At 30.3% G+C, this 25943-nt stretch overlaps 9 protein-coding genes across 17 annotated transcripts; 4 read left to right on the forward strand and 5 right to left on the reverse strand.

Moving 5' to 3' along the window:
- Positions 1–629: 629 nt before the first annotated feature.
- On the reverse strand, positions 630–3309 carry Got2 (glutamate oxaloacetate transaminase 2). Of its 2 annotated transcripts, none has more exons than XM_035094096.1 (7): positions 3203–3309; positions 2831–2935; positions 2518–2674; positions 2287–2415; positions 1985–2206; positions 1754–1910; positions 630–1561 (listed from the first exon to the last, which is right to left on the reverse strand). In XM_035094096.1, exons 1-7 carry the CDS (start codon positions 3205–3207, stop codon positions 1023–1025), a joined length of 1314 nt encoding a protein of 437 aa, XP_034949987.1. In that variant the 5' UTR covers positions 3208–3309; the 3' UTR covers positions 630–1022. The 2 variants fall into 2 exon arrangements, with proteins under 2 accessions (XP_034949987.1, XP_034949996.1); XM_035094105.1 differs by lacking the exon at positions 3203–3309 and adding an exon at positions 3011–3146.
- Positions 3165–5294, forward strand: LOC118073545 (uncharacterized). The gene is made up of 4 exons (XM_035094117.1): positions 3165–3637; positions 3718–4242; positions 4407–4623; positions 4951–5294. Exons 1-4 carry the CDS (start codon positions 3571–3573, stop codon positions 5159–5161), a joined length of 1020 nt encoding a protein of 339 aa, XP_034950008.1. The 5' UTR covers positions 3165–3570; the 3' UTR covers positions 5162–5294.
- A 199-nt stretch (positions 5295–5493) lies between these two features.
- On the reverse strand, positions 5494–8955 carry fz (frizzled). Its single transcript, XM_035094954.1, has 3 exons — positions 7943–8955; positions 7486–7865; positions 5494–7404 (listed from the first exon to the last, which is right to left on the reverse strand). The coding sequence occupies exons 1-3, from the start codon at positions 8749–8751 to the stop codon at positions 6875–6877; spliced, it is 1719 nt and encodes a 572-aa protein (XP_034950845.1). The 5' UTR covers positions 8752–8955; the 3' UTR covers positions 5494–6874.
- A 178-nt stretch (positions 8956–9133) lies between these two features.
- LOC118073402 (pre-rRNA 2'-O-ribose RNA methyltransferase FTSJ3) lies at positions 9134–12196 on the reverse strand. The gene is made up of 4 exons (XM_035093896.1): positions 11984–12196; positions 11419–11882; positions 9556–11297; positions 9134–9464 (listed from the first exon to the last, which is right to left on the reverse strand). Exons 1-4 carry the CDS (start codon positions 12048–12050, stop codon positions 9239–9241), a joined length of 2499 nt encoding a protein of 832 aa, XP_034949787.1. The 5' UTR covers positions 12051–12196; the 3' UTR covers positions 9134–9238.
- A 55-nt stretch (positions 12197–12251) lies between these two features.
- On the forward strand, positions 12252–14954 carry LOC118073413 (RNA-binding protein 1-like). 7 transcript variants are annotated; one of them, XR_004691111.1, is made up of 9 exons: positions 12252–12396; positions 12765–12980; positions 13146–13238; positions 13321–13368; positions 13510–13557; positions 13843–14028; positions 14113–14484; positions 14762–14848; positions 14943–14954. XR_004691111.1 is itself a non-coding variant. In XM_035093928.1 (7 exons), the coding sequence occupies exons 2-7, from the start codon at positions 12772–12774 to the stop codon at positions 14944–14946; spliced, it is 489 nt and encodes a 162-aa protein (XP_034949819.1). In that variant the 5' UTR covers positions 12252–12396; positions 12765–12771; the 3' UTR covers positions 14947–14954. The 7 variants fall into 7 exon arrangements, 1 of the variants encoding a protein (XP_034949819.1); XR_004691112.1 differs by having other exon boundaries at positions 14116–14484; XR_004691113.1 differs by having other exon boundaries at positions 13843–14024; positions 14116–14484.
- Positions 14955–15592: 638 nt separating this feature from the next.
- LOC118073470 (uncharacterized) lies at positions 15593–16495 on the forward strand. Its single transcript, XM_035093986.1, has 2 exons — positions 15593–15866; positions 15945–16495. Exons 1-2 carry the CDS (start codon positions 15770–15772, stop codon positions 16376–16378), a joined length of 531 nt encoding a protein of 176 aa, XP_034949877.1. The 5' UTR covers positions 15593–15769; the 3' UTR covers positions 16379–16495.
- Positions 16496–16783: 288 nt separating this feature from the next.
- On the reverse strand, positions 16784–19858 carry Sin1 (SAPK-interacting protein 1). Its single transcript, XM_035093941.1, has 7 exons — positions 19452–19858; positions 19243–19380; positions 18659–18936; positions 18415–18584; positions 18041–18337; positions 17720–17964; positions 16784–17640 (listed from the first exon to the last, which is right to left on the reverse strand). Exons 1-7 carry the CDS (start codon positions 19522–19524, stop codon positions 17435–17437), a joined length of 1407 nt encoding a protein of 468 aa, XP_034949832.1. The 5' UTR covers positions 19525–19858; the 3' UTR covers positions 16784–17434.
- Positions 19773–23194, forward strand: LOC118073456 (uncharacterized). 2 transcript variants are annotated; one of them, XM_035093965.1, is made up of 3 exons: positions 19773–19830; positions 19898–20360; positions 22201–23194. In XM_035093965.1, exons 2-3 carry the CDS (start codon positions 20112–20114, stop codon positions 22273–22275), a joined length of 324 nt encoding a protein of 107 aa, XP_034949856.1. In that variant the 5' UTR covers positions 19773–19830; positions 19898–20111; the 3' UTR covers positions 22276–23194. The 2 variants fall into 2 exon arrangements, with proteins under 2 accessions (XP_034949856.1, XP_034949864.1); XM_035093973.1 differs by lacking the exon at positions 19773–19830 and having other exon boundaries at positions 19837–20360.
- A 548-nt stretch (positions 23195–23742) lies between these two features.
- LOC118073448 (zinc finger protein 3 homolog) lies at positions 23743–25648 on the reverse strand. The gene is made up of 3 exons (XM_035093952.1): positions 25101–25648; positions 24839–25021; positions 23743–24760 (listed from the first exon to the last, which is right to left on the reverse strand). Exons 1-3 carry the CDS (start codon positions 25236–25238, stop codon positions 23831–23833), a joined length of 1251 nt encoding a protein of 416 aa, XP_034949843.1. The 5' UTR covers positions 25239–25648; the 3' UTR covers positions 23743–23830.
- Positions 25649–25943: the final 295 nt, after the last annotated feature.

Here is a 25943-nt window from a genome sequence, read left to right on the forward strand (position 1 = left end):
TACTAATAAGTAAAGTACAAACTATTCGAGTCATGTTCAACATAATTATTAAAAGAAACTTTTCTTTCCCTCGTTTATCGATCAATGAGCTTCAACTGAAATAAAAATCTACAAGGGACACTATTTATATACAAATTTGATTCGAGGAATGGTTATACAATTGTATTTTTCGGTAGGTAATACTTGTAAGTAATATTTAGATCCATAGTTATCTTATTATTTTTCGATTAAATTTAAGTAATAAAGATAAAAAGAGTACACAACGGATACTTGTATTATTAGTTTATCTTTCAAAATTGTTAGTTTAAAGATAAAATTCTCCGAAAGATTCAATCATCAAATTAATTAATTGTCAATAGAATTAATGTTTGTGTAATTATTTAAGTAAATAATCAAACAGAAAATTTTAATTGATTTTATGGGAGGATGTGTAATACATTCAAATTAGAATTTAAAACTTCCCATTTATAGACATTTGATTACAATTATTTACAATAATTTTTAAGAATTTTGAACTTCTATTTATAAATTATTTATTATTACTTTTATCGTAATGTGTTTTATAAACTATTTGCAATAATTTTGAGAGTATGTATAAATAATAACAAAAACGGATTAATTTTTTCATAACTTGTTTATTAATATAGTAATTTATAATGGAATCAGTAAAGTATCGTATAATGTTTAGTAGAAAAATTATTTCGATGAATTCATTATATAACTGCCTTGAGCGGAATCATTACGTATTTTTCAGATAACATTTTGGAAATCTTTTGATAAAAATTCACTGCATATCATGGCACTGCCGGCAGTGCTTTTAAAAAAATAACGTGCAAGAGTTAAATGCATTTGATATGGAGTTTGAGTTAATTTAAGTTTGTAGTTATCAGTTCATCTTTCTAATGCTTATGTAAAAATTATTTAAATATCTTCTTGGTATCACTGTTGATTAAAAGAATGTTGGTGTAAACTAAATTCCATATTCTATTTTGAACATCGCATGGTGCCTGGCTAGTTTAAAATTACTTAGTTACTTCGTGCATTGCATGGGCTAAGTATTCTACATTTTTAGATGTTACACCTGCCATTGATATTCTTCCGTCTTTCGTTAAATAAATATGGAAATTTGATGTTAATTTTTCCACCTCTGGAGCTGTAAGACCAGTAAAACAGAACATTCCAATCTGATCGGTAATATGAGACCAATCACGAGTGCTACCATTTTTCTTCAAGTTGTCACGTAATTTAGTTCTCACGCCAATAATTCTATCTGCCATGCCTTTGACATCTGCTAACCATTCTTGTTTGAGCTGTGGATCACTCAAAATTTCATTTACGATTCTTGCTCCACTAATGGGTGGATTGGAAAACATTGGGCGGATAATGATTTTTATTTGTGACATAGCACGAGCTGCTTCATCTGGATTTGATGTTACTAAACTAAAAGCTCCGATTCTTTCACCATAGAGACCCATATTCTTAGCATAAGATTGAGCTAATGCAATCTGATGACCATCCTTGATGAACATTCTTACTGCCATTGCATCTTTTGCACAATCACCTTGAAAAAAAGCAAAATTTATTCATCAAGATTAATAGAATACCGATAACATTTAATCAATTTATTAATATTAAAAGAATGTATAACTGAGATACACCCGATGACCTTCAGCATATTGAATTATTGATTACAAGATTGTGATAAATACTACTCAATGAGTGGCAAGTTATAATTAATTTAATTCCATTATACCTGATGCAAATCCTTGGTATGCCATGTCAAAGAATGGAAATAGATTCTTCTTCTTGATCAATGACGAAAGCTCTGCCCATTGTTCGGGTTTGGGATCAACACCAGTAGGATTATGAGCACATGCATGTAATAAAATCACAGATTTCTCTGGCATTTTCTGTAAATATTTTTCAAAAATTAATCGAAATATTCATTCTCATTAATAATTAAAAAAACTGACAGATTACATACAGAGATGTCTTCTAGAACACCCTGGAAGTCAAGCCCACAAGTTTTAGGGTCATAATACCGGTAAGATTTGACACTGAGACCAGCTAATTTAAAGAGTGGTGTATGATTTCCCCAGGAGGGAGTGGGCAAGTATACTTCCTTGTTCCCTGGGAAAAATTTATTGATGAAAAATGCTCCAATGCACAGAGACCCAGTTCCGGAAATTCCTTGAACTGTAGCATTCTAAAAATAGACACCAAAATTTATTCATCTTTAAATCAAATTGAAAATAATTTTATGAATTACATTTTATTGATACTTACTAATTTGTTAGCTACAACTTCATTACCATCACCAAGAGCTAGGGTGATGCTATTGGTGCAAAAATTAGGATCACCAGAGATTGGAAAATACTCTTTATCTAATCGTTTAGCTTTAATTTTCTCCTCTGCCTGTAACCAATTAGATTATTAGTAGACTAAATTCATTGGCTAAATTGAGATTACTTTCATGAGAAAAAAATTAATTAACAATAAACGAATAATCAAACAGACCTTGAGAACACTTGGTAATAAGAAAGGTTTGCCATTATCATCTCTATAAGCGCCCACTCCAAGATTGATTTTCTGGGGATGATTATCTCTTTTGTAAGCTTCTGTCACACCTAAAATAACATCCGGAGGTCCCATTTCAACGTGTGACCACCACGAGCTATCAGAAAAGCAAACATATCCTTTTAATTATTGATCGTCATTAAACAAATTTATTCAATCATAATAATCTCAATAAGAAGACTTAAAAAATAAAATGAAGAAACGTCATACATTCTCTGAATCTCAATTATCTATGTAAATGTTGAATAAATACCTGGCAAGTCTAGAAGAGGTAGTAAAAACACCATATGAGCGGTTTTTAAATACTCCAGTAGACGAAGACAGGGCCATCAGTCTCGTGCTTTGAGCCATTTTTATTCTGTGGAATAAAATAAAAATAATTTTGATGTAATAAATTAAAAAATTTCTGTTACAATTTAATGATGTTACACACAAGAATTGTCTATAACGTCAATGTTAACACAACTTCCCACTCAACACGATTAAGAAGCCACTACCGGCAGCTCTTCTCAAAGATGCGCAATCAATTTGCGCATCAAAGTGTTTTTTTTTTCCTCGTAGGGTTTGTAGGTTATCATTGTTATCAACATCTTGTTACCACAAATGATATTGTTGAAACAATCACCTCATCTCATTTTTTATGACAAGTACAAGCTCATCTTACGGAAATTTATTTATTTTTTGCTTTTGATTGACGTAATACCAGCAGAACCGGTTTCGTTACTTTGATTGGGAATTAAAGTGGGGATTCGAGGTCACGTTTCCCTCACTTGCTGAAAATAACATACGTGTGTAACTATCAATTGCATTGTTGCTCGATCAGCGTTTTTTACCTTCATTTCCTCAACATTACTTTCATTATTATCAAGTAGTATCCAATAACTCTTGGTACTTAGACTTGATTAGTGTCTACTAATTTGTTTGACTTAAACCGGTATTTATTAACGGATTAATGGTTTAAAACGGATTATTGTTTACATCCAAGATACTAAAATGGCTCTCTCAAGAGTTCGTTGCTCTAAAGATTTGCCAAATTTGTTCTCCCAAGTTCATAATTCAGGTAAAATATCAAACTTTTAGCAATAAATTATTATTCATCAGATTTTTTGACTCATTAACTATAAAAAATATTTTTTTTAGGTGGAGGGCAATATACTGGCAAATGTATTACTCCAAAACATTTTAACATAACAAAAACTGTAAACTTTCACCTTTCTAACATACGTCATTATCCCAATGCTCCGCAATTAACGTTACCCAAGAATATTGTGGATATTTTTGGCAATGAAACCGGTCGCTTCACTCCAGAACGAGCTCGAGATATCGCAGCACCAGTTTTACTTTATGGATCTGGCAGTGGAAATCGTCAGAGTCAAAGAAGAACTTGGGATTCTTTAAGTTCATCAGTCGAAAATTGGGGATCATCAAATCGCTCTTCTAGCGATACTCATGTTGATTCTTATGATTGTTTTGGAGCCATAAGTCTTAACAGTTCTATGCAAACGATGGTTCCAAATCCTTTCTGCTCAAGTGGAAAATCTTCGTATTTAAATATGCCGGGAGGTCAATGGTCTCGTGATGGCAAATACTTGGCAGAAATAATGCAAAAATCTCATTACGCTGTTCTAAAACAGCGTAGGAATAATTCTAACCCTTTTAAAGACTGCAAGTATTTTTAAATATCTATATTCATTTAGTTCATGGAAAAATAGATCATAAACTTTTAATTTTCATCTTAATGCTTCACTGATACTTTTTAGTTAACATCTGAAATAATTTTCACGCGGAAGGTGGAGGTCTATGAATTCCCGCTCAATTTTTACGCTTAGGTTCTATCCTGAGGGCTGAGTATTCGACAAGTAGTTCATCATCGGATGTGCAAAAGCCACAAGGGAAAGGGAGTAATGAAGATAAAAGTAATCAAGGAAAATTAACCAGCGCTCAAAAGCTTAAAAATGCTGTCAAAGATTATGGAATAACAGTCATGGTTTTTCATGTTTCCATATCACTAGTATCACTTGGTTTTTTTTACTTGCTCGTGTCTAGGTTAGTTTTATTTATTAACAATTAAATTTATCTAATGCTTTTTGTATTATAGTAGTAAACTCATCATTCTTCATGACTTAACTATTTACAATGGCATTGAAAAAAATTTATTCTTACTTTTAAATACGTTTTGAACTTAATTTTAGTATTAAGATAAGAATAATGATAAGAACTATTATGCAAGTTATAAAAATAAGAGCTTATCACAACATTAATTATTAATGGTCACATAAATGTATAATATTATTTCTTTCTTTGCTTTACAATAATGCTCTTTCCATTCAGGATGGAAACAATTTACTAATTAAATAATTTTCTTTATTTTAGCGGCTTAGATGTGTCTATGCTTGTTAAGTGGATACCTCAATCGAGTGAGAAACTGGAAGCAGTAATGACGAGCTCATCAACATTTGTAATTGCTTATGCAATTCATAAAGTTCTTGCTCCAGTTAGAATATCCATAACACTAACATCAGCACCATTTATCGTCAGATACTTGCGAAGAGTTGGAATCTTGAAGATGCCTAAAGCTCAATAATAATGACTTAAAATAAACCCTTGAAATGCTTTCATTACTGATATTATTTTACTATTTTATCGGTGTAAAGGTATTATTTTTATTGACAATGTCAATAATTGAATAAATTTTTATGATATAATTCATAAATAAAAATTACACTTTTTTAAATTTAAAATTTGTTTTTATTGATTTTCATACAATTCTGGAATATCTTTAAAATTTATCTTATTAAGTTAATTCTTAATTTTCAAAGAAAATATTGCATTTATTATAATCTAACTACAAAAGGATATCAATATTTTAATTAAGATTAATTACACTTTTTATTGAAAGTATTTTGCTTTTGATGACATTGCTCCAATAAAAGCTTTATTTTTTAAATACAATCATAAATATTATAATTGATTCTTAGCTCTTAATCATTGATGCCATATACTATTCTTGCGTATGAAATAAAAATATCCATCAATTTGACATATATTTCAGTAATTTTTTTATTATATATAAAGAATATATAAAGCTTATAAATTTTACACAGCTTTACGTATAATAACTTTGATATTTTGCGTGTGCTAAAACATAAATCTGCACACCAATGACCTTTCATTCTTAATATACGATACAATTTTCAATTCCCAAATTTTTTTACTTTCTTTAAATAAACTTTATCATTTTAGCAAGCGTTAATTTCACTTAAACAACACATAAAAGCTCGATAAGTTACCAGATGGACGAATTTTTATGATTTCTTTTTGTTCTTAATGCATTTTTATCCACATCTTACATAATATAACGTGTATATATTTTGTAATAGTTATTACTTTGAATTACTTCATGTTTCCAAGACAGACTTTTTCTTTAAATGGATCGAATTTCTTCGACCACAATTATTTACATATTTGTTTAAAAAAATATGATACATAGCAAAAAAAAGCTTATATACAATCGTTACTTAAAATTAGCACAATTTACTATCGGCTATAATAATAATATCATAATAATAACTATATAATATTAATTATAATATTAATAATAAAAAAAAACTGATTACTTTTACAGAATAAAATATTCATAGAAAAGTATCTCAGTAGTCTTAAATGCTTATTATAAAATTACAGGATTTTATTTTCAAGTCTTTTGTGAGTATTTTGTGCATAAATTAGATTGAATAATGTTGCTAGATCAGAAATAAAAATTCAGTGATGTGCATCGGCTTTAAAAAATTGTGAATAAAATTTTTTAATAATAAGTAAATAGCAGTTATTATTTAATTTGATGGACGCTTGATTATTAATTTTGTATTGATCAATTAAGAACACATTCAATCTTCATATTTTTGAGCATTATTCTATACTAAAAAAAATATTTTACGTTTTATTTGTCATTGCTTGTAATGGTTTTTTGCCCGTGAGATTCTTTTCATAATAATAATCCTAAATTAATTGGCACGAATACTCAAGATTATAATTTGTAATATTTAAATGTAAAAAAAATGAGATTATAAATGATAAAAAATAATCGAAACACTACATGTTAACACAATTTCCAATCACAGAACGAGCAATTAACAATTTTGTCAATTAACTTATAAATCAACCATAACTGATGATTAGTTTTTGTTTCATATTTTGTAGTTAATTAATCAAAGATTAATTAATAGTTAACTATTATCAATAATAATAAAAAAAACGATAAACATAGAATTAAATATCAATGGTAAGAGAATTTAGTCTAAACATAAGCTTCAACACGACGGCCTCGTATGTGGTTGAAAAATTGTCTCCAACTCGTTAAAGTTTTGCTGGACCAAACCCAGAAACTACTAGTGATTCCAACGATCATTGCCATTAAATATTTAATCATAAATACCTCGAACTCTGGACGAGTGTCTTTAATGCGTTCAACAGGACAAGGGATCGAATATAATGACATTGTTGATGGTCTTGTGCACATATCTTTATGCCATGTAAGCATCCAGTCATCAAAATATGCTTGCTCATAGAAAAGACAAGCAATAACAATCAATGCTGGTACTGTGTACAACACCGAGAAGATTCCGATTCTAATCATAAGTTTCTCCAATTTATCAGTCTTCGTTCCATCATGTTTCATAACCGTACGGATTCGAAAGAGAGAAACAAATCCAGCGAGCAGAAAAGCAGTTCCAAGAACGAGGTAAACGCACAAAGGAGCCAAAACAAATCCTCGAAGAGCATCAACATTCCATAGTCCGACGTAGCACACGCCAGATAAAATATCGCCTGAAATAAAAATACATTTTTTAATCCCTTTTATGTTTCTTTCTGTTTTCGGTGATAAATTATATATTCAAAGGATCTTACCGTCGACTTTGCCCATCGCTAGAATAGTGACAGTTTTTATCGCGGGTGCTGCCCACGCAGCAAGATGAAAATATTGAGAATTAGCTTCGATTGCTTCATGGCCCCACTTTAATCCAGCTGCCAGGAACCATGTAAGAGTGAGTATAACCCACCAAATACTTGATGCCATTCCAAAAAAATAAAGAACCATAAAGAGAAGAGTACAGAGCTCATGTTTAGTTCCTTGTGTTATCGTTGAAACCATTTGCACTTGCATACTCTCTGGTGGAGGGAGAGGTTCCCTGCACGAGATATTATTCTTTGCAGCCCAGCCGACAATGTAAACTAAAGCTACCATAAGATAACAGACTGATAAAAATATTATTGGTCTCTCTGGATATCTAAGCAAACAGAAAAGAAATGAAAATTAATTTTTTAAATTTATATGATTAAATAATTGTATTATAATTATACTAACCTGAATCGATCAGTATCAATTAAAAATGTCAAAAATGTAAAAAAACACGAGGCAGCACATAAAGATGCCCAAGTCCCAATCCAAACCCTAGCAAATTGTTTTTGTGTTTCAGAGAAAAACATTTCATTACATGGAGCTGCACAATCCTTTACAGTTTCTGTTTTGAATTTTAATGAGTATCCAAATGATTCAGGCACGCGAAATTGAACAGGACAAGCGAATCCATGAGTTCGGAAGCCAGTAGTACCTCCGTAGGGTATTTGTCCTGTCCAAGCAGGTTGAAACTCCGGTCTAGGAATTCTTAAAGGTGGTTGGATAGTTGTTGATGATCTTGAAGGTGATGTTTCATTGGTCCCAACACATAAAACTTCAGGGTCATCTCCATATTCTGGAAGCTTAGAACAGTCCAAACTCAGTGGCCATTGAAAGCCAAAATTCCTCATAATTCGTTCACAACCAGCTCTTGCTCTTTCACAAATCGAACGACATGGTGGCAGTGGTTTTTCTAAAATAGTGCATACTGGTGCGTACATTAAACATAAGAAAAACCTGAGATCTGGACTGCAGTGAACTTTAACAAGTGGTGCATACTGATGAATATCCTGACCCGCATCTTCTTGCTTTTGATGTTTCAATAAATTAGGCATCATTGTTTGATTATAAGGCAAATGCAGGCATAAATTTATGGTAATTGGTTCGCATCGTCCGTGATGCTCTAGCTCTTCTTGTACTTCCAACCCAGTTGTACCGACCATGATGCAGAGGCAGCAGAGGACCGCAAACCTCAGACTCAATGCCGAATTCCTCATCTTAAAGATTTATTTGCCCTCACAGAAAAGCTAGAACCACTTCACTTTACAATTTGTCACCAGGATTGTCGATCTTGATACATTTTCACCGCAAACTCACGGATTCGAGTAGCTATTTCTTATTTTTACAAGCTACCACTTTGTCGGAAAACAATAGGCGACAAAGATAACTATGGACGCAGCAACTGGAACGCTTTACCTACTGTAAACAGACCATGGAATATAAAAATGTGACTCAGAGTGGCGCTCGAGTCAAAAGAAAGATCCTAGAGGGATTATAGGGATTCGTAGAAAATCCCCATGGTCAAAAATATATGGAGGGATACGCCCAATTTTTAAATTTCATGTTCAACTCATAATAAAATAAATTTCGTTTGCATTTTATAATTTTTATAGTAATTATACATTTACAGATATTTAGATACAAAAAAATATCTTAAATTTAGTTATTTTTCAAGTGGTGAATAACATAAAAATTTACAATTTATTATTTCTTTTGATGTTTTTTCTGACTTCTTTGACCTTTAGAGCCTTTTGAACGCTTTTTTTCTAATCTTTTGGCAGCTCGCATATCTTTCTTCATTCTTGGATCTACCACCTTGTATCGTCCTTTTACACCAGCCGGTCGTGAAGCTCTCTTTTGAGCTAAATGCTTTTTCGAAACTACTACAGTAACTTTCTTTTTGGGTTGGCGTTTTGCTTGTTTATATAATCTGAAAAACAAAATAATAATATATTAAAATAATATTCATTTACAAATAAATGAGATGGACATAGAATTATTTTATAATCCTTAAAAAATACCTTTTTATTTGATCAGCTCGCTCACGATCACTAATATCAGTATTATCCATTAAAGCTTCTACCTTCTTCTTAGCTTTTTCCAATTTTCTCAAAGCTCGTTTCTTCTTTCTTGCTTTAGCTTCCATTACTTTCTTAATAGGACGAGCATTGATATCAGCCATAACTTTTTTATAGTCTTCAACTAATTCTTTAGTTACTGGTGCTTCTTTCTTCATATGTTTTTGTTCATCTTGTACAAACCAATCTGGTAGATGATCATCATTAAAAGCGTATCTATTCCACGCACCATCAATTATTTCTCTACGAGATTTTTTACTTTTTATTAATAAAGTTCCTAGTGCTAAATCTTCTTCATTTAGTTTCCTTTTATTTTGTACTTGTGTTGTTTCTTTTAATATGGACTCATCTTCATTATTATTATTATCTTCGATTTTACATTTCTGATTAATTTCATTTTTTTTTCGCTTTTCGGATAAAAATTCTTCTTCAACATTGTAATCTGAATCAGATTCATCCAAACCATTTTGATTTACCAACTCTTTTTTAGGATTCTTTTTATTTTTCTTATTATTATTTTTAACAAGATCATCAGTGATATGTTGTTCACTGTTATCTTCTTCCAAATTCTTGAACGAATCTCTTTCAAACCATAATTTTGCTTTATTTATTTTTTTTATATTTTTATTATTTGATAAGTCTGATTCAGTTTTTAATAAAGGATTAATTGGTTCTTCAATATCATCAATGTCGAATTTCACTTTTTTTTTATTGCTTTTCGTTGACTTATTCTCTTTGTCAGTTTCGGAGTCACTTGCAGACGACTGAATAGACATATCATCATTATCTGAATCTGATTCCGATTCATCACTCTCATCATTTTTATAATATAATCCTGATTCATCTAAATATCCTTCTTCTTTATCATACTTTACTTTTTTCCGACGTTTCTGAACTCTTTCATCAGAATCTGATTCACTATCAACTACGACATCAGGTGTTTGATCTACTATTTCATTCAGAATTTCATGTGTTTTAATTTCACGAAGACTAAACATCTCGTCGCCATCATCAAGTCGAGGACCTTCATCTCCTTTGTGAACCATTTTCAGATTCATTTTTTCAACCAATTTTTTTCTGTCTTTTTCGACTTTTTTCTTTTTCTTTTTTAACTCTCTTCTTTGTTCTTCTTTCAATTCATAAATTGCTGTTTCTATTTCTTTTTCTTCTTTCTCTTCTTCATCCTCACTGTTATCTTGATTCTCTGCCGGCGCAGTATCTTTGTTTTCTTCATCTTCCGTTGGTTTCGCATAAAATTCATTGTGTAATGTTTTCCACCAATTCATTATCAATTTAAGGTCTTTTTTATTTAATACTTTAATGTCTTTACAACATTCTTTAACTTCGTTTGTAGTTTTTGGATGATTTTCGATTTGTTCATCATCAATTATTATTTCAGATGCTTCTTCGAGCAATTCTACTCCAGTAGTATGAGCTATGAATTTTTTAGCTGATAATTCTTGATGACATGTATAATCATTTTCAGGATAACCTGTTGCTTTTCTCTTTTTCCTTTCAGGGTGATAAATATTTAATTTATTCGATGAATCAACATCTAATTCAGAAAACACATATTTCGGATCAAAAAACTTTGGATCAATTTTATCAGGTGCTTTATAACCCTGACAAATAATAAATATTTCTGCTGATTCGTTTCTTGATGCTTGAGGTTTAGTTGCATTGACCTGGAAAATATAACATTTAAATAAGTTACTATAATTTATACTAACATTTCAAAATACTTATGAAGAAATTCATTGTTATTATTACTGGTAATGTAATATTTGATGATCAATTAAAATATACCTTGCTAAATAATTGTTGTAAAACCCAAAGTAAAGCGTTATAATCTCTTGATCTGAAAAGTTTTGAGATGAACCAGCCACCTTTTTTTAAAAAATGTGTCGCCAATTTAACAGCTGATAATGTAAGAGATGTTTGCTGAAAAGCATCATAAAGCCAATTTGTTCCAATATTCGGAGCTCCATCATTTAATACTACATCAGCTTTCCATGTTTTTAATTCTCTCGATATTGCGACTCTACATTTGTCAGTGGTAATATCTTCAGTTATACTTATACAGCCAGGAATCGGTTTGATAGGAAATAAATCTACACCGATGACAATTGACGATACAGGCATATTTTGCCTGGCTACTTGCATCCAACCACCCGGAGCGGCACAAAGATCGATGCATACTCGTGATTTTTGAAGAAATTCAAACTTTCTATTCAATTGAATTAATTTAAAAGCTGCTCGTGATCTGTAGCCTGTAAAAATTGATAAATGTTTATGTATGAATAGCTAAGTTTATTATTATTGACACAAAAACAACAATGTAAATAAATCAACAGAATAATTAAATTCTTACCTGTTTCTTTAGCTAATTGATAATATTTATCTTTACGTTGTTTCCCAATTTTCACTTTTTTCCCCATGATTTTTGAATATTTATAATTTTTTCTAATAAATAACTATTTCATTTCACCACGTGCCAATGATGCTGATTGAATTGGTTAACCTAGAAAACCATCTGTGTGATGATTCTGAAGTTGTGAATTTTTTTTTTTTCATAGATGGCGCACAAGAAGCTTGTCACGGAATATAGCTAACCTCATCATACTGTATGCGTATTTTTCCATTAGTTTATCAGAAGCGTCCATCTTATATTTTTGCCGACTCGAATTTGCACATATTTTTTTAAATAATAAAAAATTAAGTGTAACTATTACAGTTTTTCTTAAATTAAGTTTTAGATAATAAAACAAAAAATTTTCTTCAAATGTAAGTATGCAAAAAACGATATAACTCTTATACAATACTTTAAATATATACAAACAACTTTGCTCTGATCCCATAAGAGGTCAAACTTGCAAATTTTTTACTCTAAAATTAAATATTAATCTATTCGTAATTCCATCTATTGTTATATTTTTGCAAATCATTGCATTTTCTATATTAAATAATGAATTTTCGAAAAACATTGCCATTTGTGCATCAAATCAATTATGAAGCTTTCGCATACAGCAATTTTGAAAATGGCGACTAAAATTCATTTGCATCGAAGAATTCATTATCGAGCATAATGCATATATTGTGAATTGTCACTCAGATGATATATACAATTACAAATTTCTAAATTTGTTCTTCAGATTAACAATGTCACGGTATCGTGAATGGGATCCTACTTGCAAAGTTTACGTAGGTGATTTAGGAAGCAGTGCTAGCAAACATGAAATAGAAAATGCATTCAGTAAATATGGACCACTGCGAAATGTTTGGGTTGCTCGAAACCCACCTGGTTTTGCATTCGTTGAATTTGAAGATCCTCGAGATGCAGAGGATGCCGTTCGTGGATTACACGGAACGTAAGTATTACTTGTTCGCCATGCATAAATCAATTTGTCGTTACGTAAATGGAAATTAATTTATATTTAAAGATAATAAATCATGTTTGATGAATTACTGTATCAATATGTGATAAAAAATGATGTTATGACATCTTAATTTACTTATGATTATTTTATGAACAGACGTTGTTGTGGAACAAGAATAAGAGTAGAAATGTCGTCCGGTAGAACTCGTCGTGGAGGTGGAGGACGTCGGCCTGGTCCCCGATATTCAAGGTTTTTTTTTTATATTTTTAATAACTTACAAACTTTTCATCTAAATATACTTTATTAACGTTTGTTTTTAAATAAATTTCAGATCTAGATCTCGTAGTCCACGCAGGAAATCTATTGGTCGTTATCCAAGGTAATAATAATAGTTATAATCGGCAATCTTCATATTATATTATTTATTATCAACATTATTTTTATTATTATAAATATATTATATTTAATTTATATTGGAATTAGTGTAATTCTAATAATTATGTTATGGTTATCTCATTAGGTCTTTGTCCAAGAGTCCAAAAAGATCACCCATAAATAGATACTCCAGGTAATTGATAATTTTTCCATTATTTGTATTGATATAAATTTTAATCCCATTGTTATAAAGCAATTGAGTCAATTAGGTAAAATTTTTTATAATTTAATATTATTACAACATTTCGTCATATCGTTCCTAAGAATTGTCAAGCCGAATTGAATATCTTCAGATTAGGAAAGTAAACAATTCAAAGAATTATTATATACAATTTTGAATGAAAAGAAAGTGAATGTGGTTAGAGTGACAAAAAATATAATTACAATAATTGCTATAGAGGTAAAATGACCATTGCAGATTCTTCCAGTGTGAGCTCCTAGTTCTGCTCGCCTCCCCGTCACTACTACTACTACTTCTACTACTACTACCACCACTACTAGTACTACTATTAATATTACTACTACAACTTTTACTACTACTACTACAACAGCCACCGTGAACAAAAAAGTTTTGAAATCACAAACTGAAAAAGATATAAAGAAAGTAAAATACTTCAATTAGTTAAAATCAAAAAATAAAAGTAAAATTTTGATAAGTAGCCTATCAGTATACTAAATTTCCAATCAGTAGGAGCCTCATCGATAGAAGCAAAGTCGTCCTTCAGTTGACAGTTTGTTAGCAAGTCTGTCAGCAAGTCAGTAATCCTTCAAAGTCAGCTTCCTGCTACCACAACTTCTAAGCAACTAGGAGCATCATATACATCAATCACAGACAGCCAACGCGATATGAATTCGTCGATCCAAATATCATCGCGTCTGTCCCAACTACTTCTACCACTACTACTCCGCCAACCACAGTGTTTTATTTAGGTGTACAGTGAGACCGTCACGTTTCTTCAATTGAGCAATGCAAAATAATCACATACATACCATCCTCCACCTAATCGACCACTACCACAATTACTATCACTAACTACCATCATAGGTTCATATTTATCTGGTATTTTATAGTTTTTCCAAAATAATTTATATACATAGATATGCATATTTGTACAACTTATATGATTGAAAAAATTATTCAACATATTTTATTTTTACTAAATTAAATTAAATTGTTTAAATTTCAATTCATTTATTCAATGCATTCATTGGTATTAATTATAGTCGTATATATTTGAAAAAAAAATTGTTGAAAAGTTTTTCTATAATCATGATTAAATACAATTTAGTTATAATAATTGTAATAATAATAATAAATGTTTTTTCTGAATTTATAGGTCAAGATCGCGTAGTCCACGCAGACGATCTCTGACTCGTAGCCGTAGTCGGGACCGCCGTTCGAGATCAGACTCCCGTGAAAGACGGTATTATTAATGAAATCATAACTATTAAAAATTTAATGTATATTGAAAAGTTGGTTAATAAATAGAATTCATAATACTCTTTTATTTTTTTCAGTTAAATGCTAAACAAAATGAACGACAATTGGAGATGATAGATTTTTAATACAACAGAATAAGGAAATCATGCGTTAAATAACGATAAAATTTATGTAGTTTCATAACTTCATTATGTGTACATAAACACTCTGCGCTTACAAATTCACAAGATAAAGTATTTGACAATTAATTATTTCATTCATAGATGAAAACATACTTATAATAATTATTAATATGTTAGATATATTAAGTAATGTGACGGCAGTTATGTTCAGTAAATAATTTTTCAGATAAGTAAGAATTATATCTATAACAATAATGGATAATGTAACTTGTTTGAATTTAATATTGCACTTTTATTCGTGAATAATGATGATAATGTTTCAAGTTGATTGAAACTTACAATTAAAAGTATTTTGCAAGGTAGAATCGTTTAATTTTTATGTTTATTAAGTAGGTTTAATATGTACTTTTATTAAATAGAAAAAACCAATAAAAATTTAGTGTTTGTAAAATTTGTAAATGTGAATAACCACGAATTATCATTTTAGTATCGTACTAAGCTTATAATCGTCAAATTATTATTAATAATCTTGTAATTAAGGTAGTCATTTGTTCTATTCAAGCTATCCCGCAATCGCCTAATCCAATATTGCCAACATAACCTCATTAACATTCCTCTTCCCATTTCGTAAGTAGTTTTTATGAGTAACAATCGACTCATGAAAATAAGCCATAAGGTTATTAATATATAGCCATAATTAGGATGCTCCGAAATTAAAAAAATTGTAAACAACAAATAAAAATTTGAATATTATTGTTTTTTTTTTAAATAAATATTCAAAAATGGGTGACTGTGATAAATCTAACCTACCAGAGCAGAACAACAAACGAAGATCTGAACTTTTTCATAGACGATCAAGCATAAAACCATCAGAAAACTGTATGTTTACAAACAACTTTTCATAATTTTTCATTTTTAGTAGTAAACATTATTTTATAAGTTTCAAATATTTTATAGGTATTGATGACATAACGGAAGATTGTAATTCATCGAATGAGAAGAAACTTGATTCACCAAAACTCTCTGAAGAACCTTTTGATTTGAGTAAACATATACAAACATTAAAGAATGAGAAGGAAATGTGGAAGAGAGAATATGAAGAAAGAAGAGCTAAAAGGAAGTTATTGAAAAAGCAAGAAACAAGAACAAAATGTGTAGCTAATTTAGAATTATTACCAGAAAATGAAAGAAATTTTTTATTAGCTCGGCCAGATTATGCTCAGCTTAGTCAAAAAATAAAAAAATTACAGCCTATTGCAACCCAGATTGCATGTTTAAATACTGAGATAAATCATCGAAGTAAAACATTAATAGATTATATGGAAGAAAAAATTCGACTGACTGCCGAACGAATAGCTAACGAAAATGAAACAAAGGAAGTGCAAACATAACTACATAAACTATTAATAATTCAAATGATGCTGTGCAACTTTTATAAATTTGTATATAATATATTTATGTATTCAAATTTTTCAGAATCTGAAATATTGTTTAATAAGGTAAATAAATTACATCAACAATTCATTAAATTTGAAATAATGGAATGCAAAATATATTTAGAAATAATTTATGTGTAGAAAAATTTTTATAAAATCTGAATTTCCATTTTTTGTATTATGCTAATGTAAATAATAAATTTTTACTTATAAACAATGTATAATTTCATGTTTTTTTTTTAAATTTATAATAATAAATCGTAATTATTAATAAAATGTAATGGTAGAATACTTAAAATACTTTAAAATAGTTTAGAAATAATAATTATATTATTACTAGTATAGTTACAATATTTTAATAATGAGATCAAAGAGTAGCTAAATTTACAATGGAACTCCTAAATTTTAAAAATATCTTTAATCGAGAATATTTTTTTATCGATTACCTACTTGTTAAAGGGCATGACATATGAGATACCTATCATTTATCAAACAATGATCGAATGTTTTTTCGCGAGCGAAGAAGAGTCAAGTATCTATTCATATTGTTGTTAACCGCTCTCACCACTACTTGACTTGATGGGTTTAAAAAGTTGTACGATAACTATCGTTATTCTTCCAGCTTTCCTTGATACTAATCATAAAAGTAATATAAAAATTTATCCGTATTACATGACAATAAATTATAAATAAAACAATTTCTAACATTACAAATTTCATTACCACAAAGAGGTATGTATTTCTATATCATAAAACAGCATTATATTTCAATATTTCTTTATTTGTAAGATGTAATAATGATAACGAGATGTAGCTTTATTAAAATAAAATAAAATCACAAAACGTAATGACTAACAACGTTTCATTCTTTTCTTCACGATTAATAAGAGCGAATTAGTTGAGCTAACTCCATTGTGGCATGATATAAGATACTTGATTATTGATGATTCTTTAGATTTTCAACGATTTTGTCTTTGGAACAATTAAAAATAGATAGAGCCAATACTTAGGTCATCTATGTAGATGAAAACTTTTTCTTCTCATTGATTTTCGTTCTCTATGAGCTAAAAATTCTTTACGTGCAGAACTACTCCGTAATTCTAAAATGTGATTGATTTTCCTAACAATTTCTTCAGCTATCGCAGTTTCTGCTTCAAAATCATGTGTCTTAAATGACGTAGATTGATGATGCAAAGAATGCGAATGTACTGACGAAACTGAAATAATTAAAAAATTTCAATGTTTCAGTTTGTTGTGAAACTAACTAAAAAAAAATTAATTTTAAAACTAGTTTACCTGTAAAACTGTCAGATAGTGATGGATGATTAGTAGTATATACCAATGTAAATGAAGTTTTTGATCCTTTGCTTTCAGTCATTTCACACCAAGCTATATTTTCCATTTGATAACTAACAGCTCTTTGTCGATTCCAAAATCTATTGGCACCTTTTCCAGTGATAACAGGATCTATTTCAATCTTATCGCCGGAAATACCAAGATGAATTTCAGTCTTTGCTCTCACTTTATTAATAATATATACTCTGAAATATCATCACAATAATCAATGGATCCATTGAGTTAATTAATTCGTTATTGAATTTAAAGTAAAATACACACCTGTACAATTGATACAATGGAGCTTCCATAGCCGTCGTATGGCCTTTCATCCTTGCTAAATCTTCAGCAAACATTTCTTGCTCCTGCCTAACCATTTCTCTAATTTCTTCTGCTTTAGGGTTTATTTCAGGCTCAATAGGATCATGACGTGCTCGATCACACGGTCGCATTTCAACTAAACCTAATGCGGAAAATTCAAATTTAGCAATTACCTCTCTTGGATCTAGACAGGGAAAGTCTAAATCAACTTCTCCATCATCTTCGGTAATGTATAATCCATATTTCGAAATATCTTCCCTGTAATACATAATAATTTTAAGTCAATGATAGAAAAACAGAATAATTGGACTCTGTAAAATAATTTAAAAAATTACTTTAACGTATGATTAGGATGTTCATTAGCATATTTATAACAAATCAATCCAATGAATTCTTGAACTTTAGCAGTAGCTATGACGACAACTTGAAACGGATATGCTCGTTCTTCTTTCGGAAGCATACACATATATATTCGATACTTACGAATGGGAATACCAATTTGTGCCTAAAGAAGTAGATCGTTATTATGTGCGATGATAAAAAACATTTTATACCAAGTCTAAAGGAAATTTGACTTACATTGCCATCAAATTTAGCATATTCTATGAATGGATTTGTAGGAACATGAGGAGATTTTTCTAATTGTTCAGCTAATAATGATACTTTTTTTACTGATTTTGAATCTTTTTTACGAAAATCTTTCCTCTGAAACAATTCAGATATTTCTTCTTCGGTCATATTTATAGGATTCGATTCCCACTTAATATGTTTCACTTTGGCGGACTTTTTTCTTTCCATTTCCATCTTTTCCAACCTCTGAGCTGTATTCGATCTTGGTCGGTGTCCAAATTCCATATCTAAGATATATACCATTTAATGTTAAGCATGTAATAATTTCCAAGTGAAAAGTCACATTTACTTTGCATGTTAAAGTGCCAATTTAAACTAAAGCTAAACTTAATGGATTGCAATAAAATTTGCACCATGTAGGGAAAGTTTGAAAGTTTGACAGCAGCATTCTAACACAAAATTGAACCAGCAGCTTCTTAGAATTGGTTATAGTAAAAATAAATTTAGCATTAAGTATTTGAATTACTTCAGAGGTAAATTGAATTTGCATAATATTAATTATTTCAAGTAAAGGTAAATTGCTTGCATCATACCCATTTGCATGTCATAAGACTCTGACATTGCATCCAGATCTTCATCATCACTTTCTTCAAGTCCAGGATAACACCTTGCACCATTGGCTTTTAATTGCTTTGGTATATCTTCTCCCAGCATCACCATTTCACACATACCTTTGATAAATTAATATCCACAGTGAAAAATGAAAATTCTTAGGTTGGACCACAATACACTCGATACTAACCTGTGTCATCTGTAGAAATGAAGCTATCCCTGATGTGTGACAAAAGCCAATGTTTATTATCGTACAAGGCCATGATTACTTTGCCTCGACGACTTTATATTGAGATCATAATTTCATTTATCCATGCAAATTATTTATTTGCCGCTATTCCTGTCCTTGTATCATTTCGCACTTACATTTGATCTCAATCGATAACCTCAAAAAAGTTTGATTACGTTTATTAAAGTAGCGGTAAAACAGAATAGATGGCGTTTTGATTTAATTTAATTTTCAACTCCAAAACGCATGCGTTTGATGAAAGCATGCGTAATGGAGTCATGTGTCCTAGGCTCGAAAGGCGGTCAGTTTATCGGTCAGTGCTCACTCAATCTTCATCAAGGTGAGATCTTGGATTTTTTTTTCTCATTCTAAATTAACTGAACCCTATCTTTTATTTATAATATTAGATAATACATCAAGATTAAATAATAATTTAATCAGTCAAAAGTGAAGAAATTCAATTAATATGTTGTCATTTACTACGTTACTATCATCATCAACATCCTGGATGTCAACTGTAATTTTTCAAATTTTTTTAACAACGTAAATGTAATCTTTGGCGCCAAGATTGGCGTTAAATTTTATTTTTAAATATTTCCTTGAAATAAAAAAAACCTACACATGGGATCTCCAGAAGTAGAACAAGCTCAGCGACGGCTGGAGGAAATTCTCCAGCGAGCAAAGCAACTCCAAGTACCTACGCGGGAAATTTTATCAACAAGACCGGCAAGAAAACTGTTGACACGAACAGAAAATGCTTTCATTTGGTTTCTCTTCTTTGGAACATTTTTATTGCTTCTTAGTGGACTTTTTTATGTTCATTGGGCTTCCCAAGAAGTTGATACAATCAAGACTGTCTTTAGACGAGCAGTAAGTATCGAATTTTATACAGTGTATAGTTGAAACATAAATTCAGCAAACAATAATTTCCTTTATTATTTTTATTTCTTCTGTATGTTATTTTAGAGAAATTTATGGGTGGCATTCCTTGGTGAAATTGTTAGTATACATTGTGTATAGAATAGAAACAGAGGATAAATTGTTTTTGTTATCATTCTAACACATTAGGTAAGCCTATTAAACTCTAACCATTATCAAGCCTCAATTCACCCTTGGCTATGTTCAATAGGTCCTATAGTAAACTTTCGCGTGTTCTCGAAGTTTAATTGAGGGAGACTAATCTCTCATTTACTAACGCGGAAGGAAATCACTTTGGAATAGCGGTCAGTAAGTGAATTCATTTACACACGTGGTCACTTTTAATAATAGTTCTATAATGACTTTTGAAATCACTTTTCTGCTTTTCCCTTCTTTCCTAAAATTTAAATTTCCATTAAACATAAATAAAAAAACAATTTACTTCCTTAATCCTCTTTGTAGCTAATCTGTTTTCATCTTTTGGAATTACATCTTTCACTGCTTTAACTTTTTTTTTTTAATAAGAAGATTAAATACTAAATCAAAAGTTCTTCTTGTTCACAACTAAATGAGAAACCTTTTAAATATCAAATAAATTCAATCATAGTAACGACAGACATATCCGTTGATAATTTGCTTACTGAAATCACTAAGAATTGCATTATCAGGATATACAAAAAATTTAATGTTATGTTCAGTTAGTTCATATATCTTGTTTATTTTAACTTCACATTGGCTTTACGATTTTCATAGTTGAACAAAAAAATTAGCTTGTGTTGGCATGCAAAAGAGAAATCTGCAACACAAACTTTCATAATCTCATTTCTGGTACCAGAAGTACATTGAGATATGACTCATGTTTTACTTCTATCTTCCTCTCTTCTCATTTCTGGTCTTGTAGGAGTAAGGAAACGTGGGAATCTAGCCAGTTCTCATTTTCAACTTATTAAATATTCAAAACTCAACTTATATTTTTTATTTTCAGAAATAATCAGTCTCAAATCTACCTAAGATCATGTTTGAGTTATCATACAAAATTTTCTTGTAGAAACAAGCTCAAAACATTGGATGATGATGAAGGGTTCTTAGTGTCCTTTCCATATGGGCTTAAAGCCAGACACAGATGAATTATGCACACATGACATCGTAAATATGCGTGGTTCTCAGGGATGGAATAAAGATGAAGGCTCAAAGTGCGATGGCTATTTAAAGCTTACTAGTGTGTGATAATTTAGATGAAACTTGGTCAATTCAATTCTATTTAAATGCAATTTTTTTGCCATTTTAATTACAATTATCCGCTCAATACTTCGATAGCAAAAAATATCTTTACACAAAGTAATTTAATTGAATTCGAGACTTGACGATTGTAGATACCTTTTAGAATAAAAGTTTGTTGTTAATTTTATGCTCTCAGTTCCTGACTCCTCTATTTCTTCTTTTATCTTCGTCTTAAATACAGTTCGCTCCGATAGTTTTTCGATACTTTAGTTTTCTTCTTAGACTCTTGAATTTTTAACTGAATCCTTTCTTCACTCAACGTTCTTGCTTGAATAATGCACACGCGATAGAAGTCCAGCTGCCGTTCGTACCTTTTTTCTCTCCTGATTCACCCGTCAATGCTGTATATATTGATAGAAGATCTGATTCAAGCGGTCGAGAGAGAATAAATGTTGGGTCGAGTGTCACGAAACTGGGAAATTCTTATATTGATAGAACAGGAAAAAATTCAATTCAACTATTCCGTATTTCTTCTTTATAAATATAAAGCATCTGTTTTGTTATATTTCAGTGCGGACCTTCTGGAGAATTTGCTGAAAGAGTTGCAGCACTTTTGCACTCTTCTACAAATCAAGACGAGTGCTAGTACCCGCACCTTAGTAGTCAGGATTTTCTTCATCGATCTACAAAAATGCTGAGTACGAATTGTCAATGGAAAACAATGAAGGTGAAGCGTCAGAAGTCTTTACACTTCAATAATGGTAAAAATATATAATAATAAAATAATAAAAAAAAAAAAGGATACAATACAAAGAACAGAAAGAACAGAAAAGAAATAAATAAAAAAAATGTCTAGTGTTTCGTCACACAGGAGACAAGAGTCTTTCGTTGTTCTATTGTTATGCCACAAAGTTTCTTGTCAGACAAGAATATATATCTTGTATACGACAAATGAACAGTCTGATGACTAGTCACAATTTTCAATGCAGAAGACGAGAATAGAGACTGGAAAGATAATGAGATTTAAATTGTCAAACTGAGAATGGATTAGAAAATATTTTACGACTAATAAGGATGATTAATCTTTTGTCACTGCCATTTTTTAATTAATTATAAATTATTATAACGACTATCGCGAATATTCTCACCATTTTCAGAATGAATAATTAAGCCAGAATGATTAATTAACATTTCAAATGCATTACATATATAACTAAATAATAAAGCAACGATGTTTAACGGGTTTTCCAATTGTTTTCAATAAAGTTAATATCAGCCATTAATGAATAAATATAAATATTGAAATGTATTGCAGAGTTTAAAACATAAAGTAAGTTTTATTGATGTGTATGTTGAATAATTATGTGATACATATCCTAAAAAATGCAACGAATTAAATAAAGAGATGCTTTAATTGAATCCGTGTCTATGTTGTCATTACTGTGATATAGTATCGTTATATTTTTGAACAAAAAATAATAATCGAGACGATTTAACAGGTTTACTCGACGACTACTCACAACATCCAACAGCTTGCGGCAATTTTATTAACAGTCTTGACTTGTTTCGAATGCGAAGTTTCAGACCACTCATGATATTCTAAGATAGTTCCTCAACGTTAATTACATCTTTGTGTACTTTCTTGGCATCGTGCCGAAAGTTAAAAATGCCCAGATAAAAGTTGAAAGTGCTTTCAACATAAAACCTAGTAGATTGTGTGGAAAAAAATTAGATCAATTTAGTTAGTTAAGTAGCTCTTTGTTTAATAAGTGCTTTTAGCGCATGATATTTTATCGATTTTTCGACTGATGTTTTGCCTAAACTAATTTTCTCGCTTCTTCACTCGTAACTAGACCTCGTTAGTTTTAAAAAAAATTTGCATACTAATAGTTAGAGAGATAAAACAGCCGAGTAATTAAGTATACGCAGAAGGAAAGCTTCGTTAGGGAAGCTTGAGGTGAATAAAGTAGAGCTTCACACGGACTCAAGTATGAGGTGTTGGTCTGACTATAGATACATTGTTTCTACTGCGCAACGTCATGGTAATAAACACCTGTTATACATTTTGATAAGTGAGTTTAACAGAATCTCTTGTCAAAATTACTAGAATATATTCCATGAGTTTTGGTATTTTATTATATAAATAAAAAATATTATACAATAAAGGAATTTAGTTAGAAATTTTCTCCTCACATACCTCTTCAACAAGATCTCATTTTTTTATTATGAATTTTTTCATGCCTTATTAGCTTTGATTTGGTAATGAAAGCTTTACCACATTTACAAACAAATGGCTTTTCACCAGTATGAACTCTCATATGTACTTTTAAATGTCCGGATTCATAATAAGATTTGGAACATAAATTACATTTAAACTTTTTTACACCATTGTGATACTTTAGATGTCGGTTGAGCTCAGGTCGTGATAAAAAGGCTGTTTCACATAAATGACAAGGATGTTTCCTTTTATCAGAGTGTTTTTGAACATGCCGTGCAAGTTCTGAATTAGTATAATATCGCTTGCCACACGTTTCACAACTAAAACGACTTCCAACCGTATGTCTTTTCATGTGAATATTATATGACTGAACATTTCTAAACTGTTTATTGCACAGTTCACACATTAAAGGCGATGGCAAATGAGCTCCTTTATGATAACGTAACTCCGATTTCTTGTTAAACGTCATACCACACTCTTCGCACACAAGCTCAGTTTGCCTCCAGGCACATCTCATACTATGTTTCTTGATAGAAGCTTTAGTAAATGATTCTGAACAAGTTTCACATTTCACTAAACACACCTCACTTGACTTATTAGCTTGGTTTGATCTTCGTGGATTATTTTCTTGATTCGCAATTAATGTTCTATCAACATTGGAGACACTTTCTTTCTTAGTAACCTGTTTTGTCACTGAACAATGCTCTACTACATGATTTTTTAAATCATCTAATGTACAAAATTGAACTAAACAAAGTTCACAACAATATTTCTCTGATACCGGTTCATTAGAAATATTTTCAGAGTTATTATTGTTATTATTAAAACTATTCTCTTCATCAATTGGAACGTTGCATTTCAATTCTTCCACTGATTCCTTACAATGATTTTCAATTAAATTATCTTCCCACATCTAAAATTAATATTGAATAAGAATTAATTTTCTATAAGTACTTGTAAAAAAAACATAGTTTCAAGATAAGTTTATTACCCCGAGGTCATCATTGAGAGAAGGAATTGTTAATGTGTAGACCATAGAATTATGAGCTGATTTTAAATGTTGCCTGAGTGTTTTGTCTGAAACTTCCACCAGCAGTCTAAACTTGTAAAATTGCTCCACTTGGCTTTTACATTCCTCACAAATAGAAGTAGGTAACCCATCTTCAGGATGTACCTAAAGTAAATATGAAAATGATGAATTTATTATAAGGATTAGTTATTAATTGAAAAATAACAATATAACCTCGTCTTACCTCAACACGAGCAATACAGGTTATTCTTCTAGCTAATAACTCCGAATTTTTTTCATTATTTTCTTCAAATATTGAAGACATTAAATTATCCTGTCTCAGGCACAATCGGCATACATTTTCAAAGTCTAACAACGACATTTTCAGTCAATAAAAACAAAAACACTACAACTTATTATTGTGACATAAAATAAAAAAAATTTCCCATCCACAAACAACACTACGCAGAATCGATCTGTCAAACTGACCACTGTCGATAACAAAAGCATTCATCGATATCTCGAAGATGGGTAACATCGAGATGGAGAATCTCGATGTAACTGATGCAGTTCAATTTAAAAAAATAATGAAAAAAATAAATCATTTCAAAAATAAATATCATCTACATAAACGTTGAAATTGCTTGGAGACATGAAAATTTTCTTATTTTCATGTCATCTTATTTTAGAGCATGGTGATGATATTTTTTAAACAAGTATGAATTATTGCAATGGAGATGCCTGAATTCACAATAAAAGCTGTTTGATACAAAGCATTGCATCGCTAGGTTACTGCAGGTTACATTTACAAATACATGTAAATAAATACATATATATACATATAGGCTACATGGGACACGCCTGACTCCTGTGAGATAGCCTCAAACCCAAAGTATCACACTTACTTCTTTAAACTTCTAATCTTTAGTTAATATTTCCTCAATGGAAATTCACATCATAAGGAAATAAAGTTATTAACTTCTTGATAAAAATGATAAAAATGGATTTAAAATAGTATTTTGATAAAATAAAAGAAAAAAAAATAAAATAAATGCGATAAGATGAAAGTGATCGATATGGTGAGACA

This window comes from Chelonus insularis, unplaced genomic scaffold, assembly GCF_013357705.1.
Source record: "Chelonus insularis isolate UGA/USDA-ARS -01 unplaced genomic scaffold, ASM1335770v1 contig_131_pilon, whole genome shotgun sequence".
NCBI lineage: Eukaryota > Metazoa > Arthropoda > Insecta > Hymenoptera > Braconidae > Chelonus > Chelonus insularis.